The 13,882-nt window shown below is 37.9% G+C and overlaps 1 protein-coding gene across 1 annotated transcript; it reads left to right on the top strand.

The window, feature by feature from the left end:
* Positions 1-7,200: 7,200 nt before the first annotated feature.
* LOC139384140 (forkhead box protein G1-like) lies at positions 7,201-8,637 on the top strand. The gene has a single exon (XM_071128823.1). The coding sequence runs from the start codon at positions 7,301-7,303 to the stop codon at positions 8,537-8,539; it is 1,239 nt and encodes a 412-aa protein (XP_070984924.1). The 5' UTR covers positions 7,201-7,300; the 3' UTR covers positions 8,540-8,637.
* The last annotated feature ends 5,245 nt before the right edge of the window (positions 8,638-13,882 follow it).

Below are 13,882 nucleotides of genomic sequence, written 5' to 3' on the forward strand. Positions count from 1 at the left end.
CTTGAAATACATCCACAGGTACACCTCCAATTGACTCAAATGATGTCAATTAGCCTATCAGAACCTTCTAAAGCCATGACATCATTTTCTGGAATTTTCCAAGCTGTTTAAAGGCACAGTCAACTTAGCGTATGTAAACTTCTGACCCACTGGAATTGTGATACAGTTAATTATAAGTGAAATAATCTGTCTGTAAACAATTGTTAGAAAAATTACTTGTGTCATGCACAAAGTAGATGTCCTAACTGACTTGCCAAAACTGTAGTTTGTTAACAAGAAATTTGTGGAGTGGTTGAAAAAGGAGTTTTAATGACTCCAACCTAAGTGTATGTAAACTTCCGACTTCAACTGTATGTATTTATCTATCCAGTCATAACTTTATTTTAACAGCTTTATAATTGCATTAAGAAATTAATCTCAGGGTTACATTTTCAATATAAAATAGTTTACTTATTTATTTATTTTAAACTTCAGCAACGCCTCCTTGTCTTCTGTACTCTATTATTACGGTTGTCATATACTTTGGAATTCTATACTGTGGTATTCTATGCTGTGGTATTCTAGTAGGATTGTGCACAAGTGTAGTAGGCTAGTCTGAGTGTATTTATTTGTGATGATCAAACTGCCCCACAATCCAAAGTAATAAGGTTGATAGTGTAGTCTATCAAAATAATCAGACCAATTATTTTGCTAAATTTAACTATGAGTATTTTTTAACTGCTTGGCTTAATTAAAACATGTTCAACTTATTCCGCTACTTTTAAAGAGTTAAAGCAAGTACCACCATTGTTTTCTTCATGAAAAATAACCATCTAGTTTATTTTTGGTCATTTCTTTTTCACTATTTCTGTGTGTTGGTTAATACTTATAGTAGTTATATTTATGACATTTGCATTAGTTTGAGGTTTTCTAGTAATTACAGGACATCATGTTTTGAACATCGATTACGTTGTGTTTGAATTGTGATTGAAAAGCAACAGAAAAATCAACATCCTAATTGTATAAATAATACATTTTAAACGGAACAACATGTTCCAGATATAAAGGCTTACCCTTTATAATGTTTACACGGATTCTATAGAAATCATTCATAAGCAAATGTCATCATCTGCCTCGCTACAAACTGGCAAAGGGCTTATTTGTCAGATTACCAGATATAGCTCTGCATATTCTGTTTAATTTAATATATATGCCTGTCTTTCTTGTTTTACAAAATCGCACCATTATTCGGCTTGCTTGTAAAACATTTAATTGTGAACTACACTGAGTGTAAAAAAGTTAAGGAACACCTAATATCGAGTTGCACCTACCCCCACCCCCCTTTGCCCTCAGAACAGCCCCCATTCTTCAGGGCATGGACTCTACAGGGTGTCGAAAGCGTTCTACAGGGATGCTGGCCCATGTTGACTCCAATGCTTCCCACAGCTGCGTCAAGTTGGCTGGATGTCATTTGGGGGGTGGACCATTCTTGATACACACGGGAAACTGTTGAGCGTGTTAAACCCAGCAGTGTTGCAGTTCTTGACACATTCAAACCCGTGCGCCTGGAACCTACTGCCATACCCCGTTCAAAGGCACTTTGAATGGTGCACAAACACAATCCATGTCTCAATTGTCTCAAGGCTTAAAAATCCTTATTTAACCTGTCTCCTCCCCTGTATCTACACTTATTGAAGTGGATTTAACAAATGACATCAATAAGGTATCATAGCTTTCACCTGGATTCCCATGGTCAGTCTATGTCATGGAAAGAGCAGGTGTTCCTATTGTTTTGAACACTCAGTGGCCCCAAGCCTATAGAATTGTCTTCATTCGATAGGTTATTCGTTATTCCGATCACGCGCCTCCTAAAGCTGCTGCTACAGCTGATTAAATCAATCACCACACAGCTCAAAGATTTAACAATGTTGGTCTCGGCCAGTATAATCAGTTAAGAAAATGTAAATACATTTTCCTTGATAAACTAACTATAAAACTCCCAAAAATAAGATATTTCCCAAAATGACGAGATTGCAATAGCGACAAATATCTCTGTTCCACAATTTTTTTTGTTATTACTTCAATTGACCTAACCACAAAAGAGAGAAAAAAACCTTCCTGTTGTATATGAACATTGGCTTGAAATTTAGCATCTTCCCGATTTATTGCAGGAGAACATACACACCTTCAATTGAGCTCTCACTTTATGGTTGACCAATAAATTAATATAGCCTGCTACACACATTAGAGGAAGACGAAATGCAAACACTCTTTTCAACTGTGCAGCTATCCCACACATGGCTATCGACTACGGAACATAACGGTCGAAATATTGCAGGCTTGTCTGTTATAAATTAATACAGATTTACAATACAGTAATACAGCACCTCTAAACAAAATCGCAATTAAAAAGTTTGCCATTAGGTTAGGTCCCAAAAAAGTTTTCCACGGCCAGACCAATTTTAGAATCAAAATGTATGATCAAATAATTAGGCCTACGTCGAATAATTATTAATTATTATTTATCAAGGTCTATAAATCCTATCCTATCATACTTTATCTCTGTACCTAAATTATTCTAAATGTGTTATAAACTGAAGTAGTAACTTGTGTTTCTGTTAGCCATTACAACACATGCATAGAATAGTTTCATTTCATTTCCAGAGCAAACATTGTATTTTCATTTTATCAATTGAATCAAAATTATTTTCTCCAATACCCCCAAGCCATAAGACTCCTGAACAGCGAATCAAATGGCTACCCAGACTATTTGCATTGTTCCCCCCATCCCCTATTTTACGCTGCTGCTACTCTACTCTTGATCTATGTATAGTCACTTTAACTCTACCTACATGTACATATTACCTCGACTAACCGGTGCCCCCGAACAATGACTCTGTACCGGTACCTCCCGTATATAGAGCATCGCTACTGTTATTTTACTACTGCTGTTTAATGATTTTTTTACTTATCTATTTTTTACTTATTTTTCTTAACTCTATTGTTGGTTAAGGGCTTGTAAGTAAGCATTTCACTTGTTATATTCGACACATGTGACAATATCATTTGTTTCTGCATTGCTTGCTGTTTGGGGTTTTAGGCTGGGTTTCTGTATAGTATTTTATGACATCAGCTGATGTAAAAAGGTCTTTATAAATACTTTTGATTGATTGATTGATTCAACAGACTTAGATTTCCCCTCTGCAATACACCAGCTTTCTGTCCTATACCGCTAGGGGGATCTCTGCTCTCGTTTGTGTGCCAGTATCGTTCAGTTTAATAACGGAGTTTTGCTGTCTGTGCTTGCCTATCGTCTCATGACCACATACATTTTTTTTTTTTTTTTTTTTTTTTTTTTTACCTTTATTTAGCCAGGCAAGTCAGTTAAGAACAAATTCTTATTTTCAATGACGGCCTGGGAACATAACACTATTTGTGCCCGAAAGTGAATAATAACTGTTTAGATTAACGGCGTGTTTATAAATATGTTGCAGTAGGCCTACCTGTTGACATTGTAATCAAAACAAATCCATGCCTATACACGGATTAAGCTAATACTTTCAATATATTTTTTTACCTTTATTTTACTAGGCAAGTCATTCAAGAACAAATTCGTATTTACAATGATGGCCTACCTCGGACGACGCTGGGCCAATTGTGCGCCACCCTATGGGATTTCCAATCAAGGCCGGATGTGATACGGCCTGGATACGAACCAGGGAAGCTGAGATGCAGTGCCTTAGACAGCTGCGTCACTCGGGAGCCCAACTAAATTGTGCTTGTCAGTCTGAGAGATTAAATTGTAAGCCTTTGTTTTAGGTGTGGAACATAACATAGTTGGAATTGTATTTTTTAGAATTATACTTTTATTGCCGGAACTTCGTTCTAAACCATTATAGGCTACCATTAATTTACTTTAGGTTCCCTTACGGAAACATGCAGTTTAAATAACTTTTTATTTAAGGTAGACATTTACTTTTGGAAATAAGACAATAATCAAATTATTTTGTTATGCAATGATCGCAACAAATAGACCTACTGACCTACTGACCGACCTTAATCCTCAATATTGATGTGCTGTGCATCAGGCCTGTGCATCAGTTATTGTAGTAGGCTAGGTTAATTACCTTATACAGACACCTTAGGATTCAGATAATGTCATAATCGGTGGCTGAGTTAGCAGCGTCTCCAAATATGTGTTTTTAAAACAAGCACACGCATTAACATAGCCGTCACAAAACAAACGATGCGGCACAGCATTTGCAGGGTGTATCAAGTAGATTAATGTGATTTGTGATGAAATCGGATGCATATGCGTCCTCACTCACTGGCACAACACAGGCCTAGGCCATAATTGTCTTTCATGCAGTTTTCAAATGTAGCCTATTTTAATTATTGGTTATTGCTGGTATTTTTTTTACTCGTAGAACCGACATTTATTCGTTAAATATATTAAATGATGTATTGGTGGTTTGCAAACTAACTTGCTATAACAAAATAGACGATATAGGTTGCAGAGATAATACCACAAACTTTAGAAAGGACGTGCTCATGACCTTGTTTGTTTACTCCCGCTGGTTTCCAGAGCTGAAAGAAAGTGTTGACAACCAGTCCGTTCCTTAAGTGATGCGATATGGCTGCTCAGGAGTATCACATTCTCTGTACAACAGCTATAGTCTCCGGGAAAGTTGGACTCATCACCACCATGAGAATGCAATATATATATATTTTTTTGTACATGTACAATTTAGCAGACACTTTTCCAGAGCGACTTACATGAGCAATTAGGGTTAAGTGCCTTACTCAAGGGCACATCAACAGATTTTCACCTAGTCAGCTCGGGGATTCTAACCAGAGACCTTTCGGTTACTGGTCCATCGCTATTAACCGATACCTGCCACCCATCACATTGCCACCCATCATATTGCGAATAGATTAGATATTTGCGTTGCTGGTGCTTATAGGCCTACACAGTTTACCTTTCTTAATTTTTGCAAACCTGAAATGAAATTACACGACTTTTTAAACTATTTGCAATTGGCAATGATATACCAAACGTATTGTTGAAATGTAACTTTTTGAACATATTTGGACTATAGGCCTACTCAAAAAAACTTTCATCGTGCTTTGTCCCACTCCTCCCTCCCCCTCACTTCAGAAATTGGATAAAAATGAAGTGCGTTACTATAACTGCATAACATATTATTATTATTATTATTATTATTATTGTTATTGCTATTATATCGGCTATTATTGTTTTGATTAGATGTTAATAATAGCAGGCAAAAGTATTAAGAAAAATCCGAGGTAGCCAATCGTCATAGCACTATCTTAAATCATCAATGACTAATCACCAAACAACATACTGGATATCATACCAACATCATGACAGGACCTAAATATCGAAAATAACATGATTTGTTTAATTGTGTTATTATAGGACAACTACAACTGTTATAGGCCGACACCTACGTTATTTTTGGATATCTTTGTGTAATCTCTATTTCATTTTTTTCTTCAAACACATGATGTTGGCTTGACATTTCTAACGAATGCCACTAATATTTACATGAATGTGCATCAACAGTAAGTCTAGCCAACAAAAGTCACCTTGTGGGAATTCACGAGGCTTTCAGTTTCCACCACTTCTTTCGCTCTGTTGCGCTCGCTTTTTGGTGAATTTGTCTCGGCGTACGTGCACCTTCGTTCGTGTGTGTGTGTGTGTGTGTGTGTGTGTGTGTCCCATATGAGTTTACCTAAATATACAAATACAAATACACAAATAGACAAGCTCTCTAAGCTGGTTTGACCTGGAACTGGTCTGAGCTGAGCACTGTGAGAACCATATATCATGTCCAAAATGTAGGCTACTCGTTCTCGCAATACTTTTACGCATCTGGACTAAAGTGATACATTTGAGTTTGAATTTCAGATTTCAGATTAAATCAATGGAAGATTGGTGAAAACGATGCTTTATTCGACTCCAAGGTGCACCCTTTGTTCTTGTAGAGTTATGACCACATTTGTATTTATTAAAGATATCCATCAGACAGCAGTTCTTCCTGGGCTCCAGCAACATTAAGGCAGTAATATACAATTAAAGATATGACAAAACATTACATTTCATGACACTTTTCACAACACATTAACTGTGTGCCCTCAGGCAACTACCCCCCCCCCCCCCCCCCCTGTGAACCTTGTTAACCGTCAGAGGGATTTACTAGTATGACGAAAATGATTATTAAAGGTCTACTGTACGCTTTGATATGTGGTTAAAGTAGTAGACTTTAATAATAATACTATTAATACAAGGCCTACTTATATACTAGGCCACTGTACTAGGCCTACTACTACTAATCGTAGGCTAGCCTACTACTAGGCTGATAATGGTAGGCCTAATACTAATAATTATGATATGTTTGTGATGTTTGCAACGCCGCATATCCTATAAATAAAATATAAGGGGTACTTCTTGAAACGATATGTCGAAACCATTACGCACGACCCCAAGATGGAGATCTCGCTCTCCAAGTAGCTGACCGTCCGGGCTTGGATTTATTTGAACTCTAAAAAGATAGAGGGGAAACAAACATAATTAAATATGAATTAAGTATAATATTTGAATGCTGCCTGAACATTTAATAAGGACCATGAACATAGGCTTCATGCCGTTTTGCTACGGTGGAGATAGGTAGCCTAAATCTTCCTCCATATAAAAACGTCACAGTCATGTCCATTTTTCAAACATAAGATGTCTAATATCCACATTTGAATAGAAGGCTACTTATGCTTGAGACATAAAGTAGTACCTTTCTTCGGCCGCTACATTTCTTTGATCCTCTTGTGTTTTTTTTCCAACGAGATGTAAACAAACTTTAAAGACGGAGAGATATGTTGAATCAGCAATCTGGAAACATCAAGAGCAGTGAAATGGATTAAGGTTATGTGGTCCATTTTCTTGGTATGATTTTGGTCCGAGAAATAAATCCTTTGTTGATAAGGATGAGCCCATTCTGCGTTGCATTGGTGAACGTGTGTATCCTTGCGCACTTAAGCAACTGCTAAGAACTACTCTGTGATTGGCTGGAAGAAGGGAGGACGCGTTAATACTTATGGTGCTGTGGTTGGCTGTAGTCCGTAAAGGTTCAACCAATTTTTTTTTTTACAGCGTAGTGTCTGTGGCTCCATAATTAATTGTAGCTATCTGTCTCCTATCGATGTGTTGTAAAGAACATGAAATAGTTTTTATTAGCAGAGTTGCCGGTGTAAGATATTGAGATATAACTGTGCTGCTGCTTATTGCAATTTGACCTTGCGTGTGATGTTGGATATGGGAGAACGGAAAGAAGTGAAAATGATTCCTAAATCATCTTTCAGTATAAACAGTCTGGTGCCTGAAGCCGTCCAAAGTGACAACCACCACAGAACCGTGTCAGAAGAAGAGGGGAAGATCCCTTTACCTTCTCTAGTGCAAGATGCAAAGTCAGAGAACATTTGCACCAAAAGTGACAATTCGTCCAATGAAACCACTTGCATGGATGAAAAGGAAAAACAGGAAGAGAAGAAGGATAGCAAAGAGGGAGAGAGCGGTGGGAAAGACGGTGAAAAGAAAAACGGCAAGTACGAGAAACCACCTTTCAGCTATAATGCTTTAATTATGATGGCTATTCGGCAGAGTCCGGAGAAACGACTAACTCTGAACGGTATTTACGAATTCATTATGAAGAATTTCCCCTATTACCGGGAGAACAAGCAGGGTTGGCAGAATTCCATCAGGCATAACCTTAGCCTAAACAAATGTTTTGTTAAAGTCCCGCGGCACTATGATGACCCGGGTAAGGGGAACTACTGGATGCTTGACCCCTCGAGTGACGATGTGTTTATCGGTGGGACAACAGGCAAACTTCGCCGGAGATCGACCACATCCAGGGCAAAGTTGGCTTTCAAGCGGGGTGCTCGTCTTACTTCCTCTGGGTTGACCTTTATGGATAGAGCCGGCTCTCTATATTGGCCAATGTCACCATTTCTTTCACTTCACCATCCGAGGGCCAGCAGCGCATTGAGCTACAATGGGACATCATCGGCTTACCCTAGTCATCCTATGTCCTACAGTACAATGTTGACTCAAAACAGTTTGGGGAACAACCATTCTTTCCCTTCTTCCAATGGCCTAAGTGTTGACAGACTTGTGAATGGAGACATTCCCTATGCCACTCATCACCTAACGGCAGCGGCATTGGCGGCCTCTGTGCCATGTGGTCTATCAGTGCCCTGCTCCGGGACATACTCTTTAAACCCATGTTCGTCCATAAACCTCCTTGCAGGACAGACAAGTTACTTTTTCCCCCATGTCCCGCATCCATCAATGACCTCCCAGAGCAGCGCTTCGATGGCGGCCAGGGTTGCATCCTCCTCCTCCTCCCCGCAGGCGCCCTCATCTCTTCCCTGTGAGTCTTTAAGGTCTTCGCTACCAAGTTTCTCTTCAGGACTTTCTGGAGGACTTTCTGATTACTTCACACATCATAATCAAGGGTCAACTTCAAATCCACTTATACACTAACAAAACATCCCTCGGGAGCAAGACTGTAAGTGAACATTTTACACCCGTTTACATTCTAAAACATATAAAGAAAAGATAAAGTAAACAAAGAGAAAAACAAAATGAAAGCAGCCAGAACTGAAGTCCAGGTATTTTTTAGTAATATTCTGCATTTATTTCTGTGTACGTAGGCATATGTCATGTTTCGGGGAGTTGTTTATTATTCCACCGTCAGCAACGTGCAATGTGATAACAAAAAAATAAGAGTAAATGTAGGTTTTGGACTGAGAGGCATTACCTTAGAATGTGTATTTAAATAGTCTGCAGATTTGTCTAATTTTAATATTAAGAATATCTAATACCATCACATCAACCACCAGTCTCCATGTTTGCAGAATTATCACGTATCATGAGTGCACTGGTGGAATATGATTTTTGCAACAACAAAAAAGTAACACTAATTTGTATTATTTTTCCTTTTGAAATAAATGTGTTTTTAAAATGCAGAATAACCATACCAACCCATGGCTCTTTGTTATTTTGTCCTCTCCCATTATGAACAAATTAGGCTAGTACTTTATGACATTCATTTATATATTACATTTTCACAATACTGTTATACTTTATAGACCAAAGAATGGGTTTAGAAAAAATACTTGAGAATTTCAGTATTCAGCACCAGAACAGATTCAGAAGGGGACAAAATGAATGAATGCCTTTAGCTTGTGTTGTGCATATTTTACTGAATGTGGTCACCACCAGACCACATCCTTTTGTACTTAGTGAACTGTCAATACCTATTGTAATTATAGGTTAACTTTGCGAACGTGTAACCCGTGTTGAGCAAACGCCTCATGCAAATATGGAGTGATTGTTTATGTTGTCTTTAAATTTCATGGTTGTGATATTGTGGTCTTATTCCCGTGTTTTGTCGCTAAAACTGTCAATCGAACAAAATAAAATAATAGGTTACGTCCATATCTGATGAAAAGTTTGGTCTTTTTTGTCATTCCGAATATTAGTACGTTTCGGTAGGTTGTTATGTTGCATGTGGTTGTTTATTGGACTACTGTGCAGGCAACGCTGTGCGTGAAGGACCTAGGCCTTGACCGTGAAAGGCCTCTTCCGTTCAGCGTTTGGCTTTGAGAACCAACTGACAAAAAAAATGTTTACCCTTTCTTTGTCTCCCTTACTTTCACCACTTGGTACATAGTATGTGTTTGTTAAAGACAAATCAGGCCTACCCATGTTAAATAAACTGCAATCACACATTAGCAATCGTGTGGCAAAGGGATGGATAAGATGAAACATCTAGTAGTAGGCAGAATGCCCGTGACTATTCATGGTCTCGTGCAGGATGTTTTTGATTCGGTTTAGCCCTGGTGTTTGTGTGGTTGTGTATTTGTCCTTCATCTCCCTCATATCCTCTAAATGATGAGTATTGATTGATTCGCTTCGGGGGCATTACATTGTTCAAACTCAGACCAGGCCATATAGGTCTACATGCGTTCCTAAAGCATTTCTATGTAATGGTAGGCTAAATGAATAATAAGGAAATTCATGACTATTTAAATGCCTGTGCAGCTATAACCTGTAGAATACGTTTTACTTAATTGTTTTCTTTATTGTATTTTTCTTCATCCGAAGTGGTAGTAGGGCATACATAGTACAAATAAAACACAACAGAAGCGTACATAGCCTACCTTTCAACGCTGTGCGGTCAGTAATTTGTTCATTTCCTAAAGAGGCATCGTGTTAAATGAGTATGCAACTGTAATGCAATAACCTTACTGCTTTTCACAATGGACTAGTGCAACTCAATATCTCCTCGCTAGATGTTATCGTTCAAATGTTAAATGGGGTGACCACTCAAAAGGCAATGAGGTAGGGTTATATCTTGAAGAAATATATCTTCTTAAACTATGGAAATATGTACAGTGTACGTGCTCCAAGAAACAATATGATACATTTGAAGCAGAAATGTTGTTTCCCACACAAAATATCAGATAATATTTACATTTATTCACAGTTTGATAATAAATGAAAGAAATTCTAAACGGTGGACATACCATATTGTTAGGCTATTTAAAATTTAGGCTACGCCAATAGGCGTATACAGAATATGAAGAATCAAATAAAATGCCTAACAATATGGCAATGTGCTTGCACTTTTAGCCACAACAATTATCAATTAATATGCCTGAACCACAGAGAGGAAAGCGTTAACTAAAGGATTGCGTGCCAAGCGTTGGTCTTTACAACTGGGTTGCTTTACCCTGTACTGCATGGGTGATGTAACCGCTAATCGAGGCGGAAATATGTACGCTATTGTCTGACAGCACGATAATAGATATTTCTAAACCTATAAGTGAGTAATTTCAAGTTCTCGTATTTTCGGTGTCTCATGTGTCATGAAGACTACAATCTGTGTATGCCATTTTAAATATGGATTGGGTATGGGCGTGGTTGTACCTCAAAGCGACAGCAGAGCGATTTGAGGACATCCTCCAGTCCAGCCTAAGACTTAATCCAGACACCAGCTACTCAAGAGACTGGACTCGCCAACCGGAAGTGAAAAATCTATGACACATTTAGACCAAAATCTAGACCTGTAGGCTATCAGTGTTACATCTATATTTTGAAGTTAAACATAGACGTATTCCCAATCGACAAATGCAAATCTATGAATGAATGAAAACACCAATTTTAGAATAGCACCATACTCGATTCTCTGGTAATATCTTGGTTAAGTTAAGGTGCACAAAGTCTGTACTGTAGTAGGAAATGACATAGACCCCAAGAGAAACCAGCCGATTAAGGTAATTGACTAACAGACGTGTTTATGAATGTATGTCGACACGAATGTATGTCGACGCAGACACATAGGATGACAACTGACCTTTATGCACGTTTACACACGGATGGGAATAGTGGGGATATCCTATGTATTTGGTGTCCAATGAGTAGGCCTGTGCACCAAATCCTGCTTTCTGCACAGAACTAGCATAACAGCTGTATGGTAGGGCACGTGCAGGGGCTTCAGTATAAACGTATAGCATAGCAACAATCCTGAGGCTCAGCGCGCATGGGTCTAAACACACAAATATCTGACCACAAACATTAACATCATCAACAAGAACAACAACAGCAGCTAACAACAATTGGTGCTGATGCCTCAGCAATAATAGGCCTGGGTCAATCCACGAAAATAATTACATTTGCATACCTTATCCCTTTGATATTTGAAGTAGAAATTGTGCACAAATAGGCCTACTGAATATTAAATGCCTGCTTTAGTCAATTAAGTGGCCTTTAATATAGACCGCATTAACATTTCTATAGATCTGATTTGTTAATATGATTAAAGACTTGCTAAGGTGCCAAAATTCAGTATTTTGACATGCCCCTCTATGCATCCTCTGTGACTTCTAGGATGATTTTAACCCACTTAACCCCAACATTTATCCAAGATGGCACCATTATTGTAAAGACTTAGTTATTCTGTTCCTTTGACAAAGTCATTTGTGAAGGTTATTGGGTTATTTATTTAATGTGATTAGTGATTCATTTTAAGGTAAAAGAAACCCCTTCCCTCATTTTAAGGTCAACCCTCTTACCAAACGGAACTCTCGTTTTAATATGGTGAAACTATTCCTATAAAAAATATATATTTTCTAAAGAAACATTGAACATCTAATAGTCAAATTAATGTAGAATCAGGTGCGCTGGTTTTACCATTTTTGTGAAGCTTGCATTCAATTGTCACTCCCTGTAGCTTCTATTCCCCCTGTCACATGGGATTCCTGGCTGATTTAAGATTAAATCGTCAACCCTGTTAGGGTCAACCCTGTTACTTTATTTGGCACACTTACTATAGTATTTTTTTTTTACCTCTTGAGATGGGAAAACGAATTTATTTTATGAAGTTGAAGATTTGCTCTTTATGACAGAATGTTAAAATGAGGTGAAACCAAACTTTTCTTGGGATCAAATCAAAAGGCACGGATTTGAATAACACTAAAAATATGAATAATATTATTAATACGAATAAGAATATTACTACTACTGCTACTCTAATACTACTACTACTATTACTACTACTACGAATAGCCTAATAAAAAAGGAGCGAATGATAACTAACTATACGATTGCATAGTCCTACATTTTTTTCTGAATAGTAGTCATGTACTTAAAAAAATGGTAATATCCTTTATTCATTTATGACCAAAAAGGTGGAAGTATTAATCAAAATACTTGTATTTTTTTCATTCCTTGCCTGTGTGTGTACAAAAAGCTTGCATCGGCCATTATATTGTAGGTCTACGCCTCGCAGATTGAGGGCGCTAGAATCTTTTAGAAGGCTACGTAATATCATGATAACCACCTTAACCCTACATGGCTAACATTGAAAATGCGTGCAGAGATGTGGAGATTAGCGTTAGGGTTATGATATGGCAGCGTAAGGCTTGTCAAAGTGCAGGCAGAAATATGTTCAGTTATTTATTATTCAGTCCCAGTAATAAACAATGTAGGTGATGGTCACTGGTCAGAGGCGTTGATGTAAAAAGTCTAAATTTGAAGTAAAAATCTTTCCGTTATGTGTATTACATATTTACACATAGATAAAGTAATTCATTGTAATAATAATAACAGGCCTGATAATGATAATAAAAATAAACAATAATAATAAACAATTAAACGTGTAAGTGTAAAATTATACAAGCGTGTGTGTGCGCGTGTGGGTGTGTGCGTGTGTGTGTACGAGCGCGTGCGGTTTTGTGTGTGTTAGGTGTCATTATTTTATTCAAGTATGTCATGTCCAGGCCACACCACACCACACCAACAGCGATTAAATATGTCTCGAATGCTGGTTAAACAATACTTATTTTGCGGTAGTCTGTCAAACCTGTCCCTAGTTTGTGAGACGCAACAGGCTATCCAACATCTAGCCCATACACGCTCAATAATAACATTTTTGTTGCAGTCTCTGACTGTATTACTTTGCTAGAGGTTCGTGTGAACGAACTAGAAAACATTCGACAGATCGTGAATAATCGTTTTAATGAGTGTGTAAAGCGTGCGACTTGTTCCACCGAGCTGTCGGGTTAAACAAACAACCCATACCCTGACGAAATCCGATTGTTTAAGTGCAAAGTCGTGTCATTTCAATTTACTTCTACTTCCCGTGAAACTACAGATCAAATACACAGGGGCCCAATCCTCCCAATCATATGACATATCAATATTTTCTTAAGCCGAGTGTGCTCTATTTTGGGTTATTTCTAGCCTCATGCTCGAGCGCTTTCTTTCAATAATTTATAGATTACAGAAAGGAGTAGGCTAGCCGGTCTAGACGAAGGGCTA

The sequence above is a fragment of the Oncorhynchus clarkii genome, chromosome 25, assembly GCF_045791955.1.
Source record: "Oncorhynchus clarkii lewisi isolate Uvic-CL-2024 chromosome 25, UVic_Ocla_1.0, whole genome shotgun sequence".
Taxonomy (NCBI): domain Eukaryota; kingdom Metazoa; phylum Chordata; class Actinopteri; order Salmoniformes; family Salmonidae; genus Oncorhynchus; species Oncorhynchus clarkii.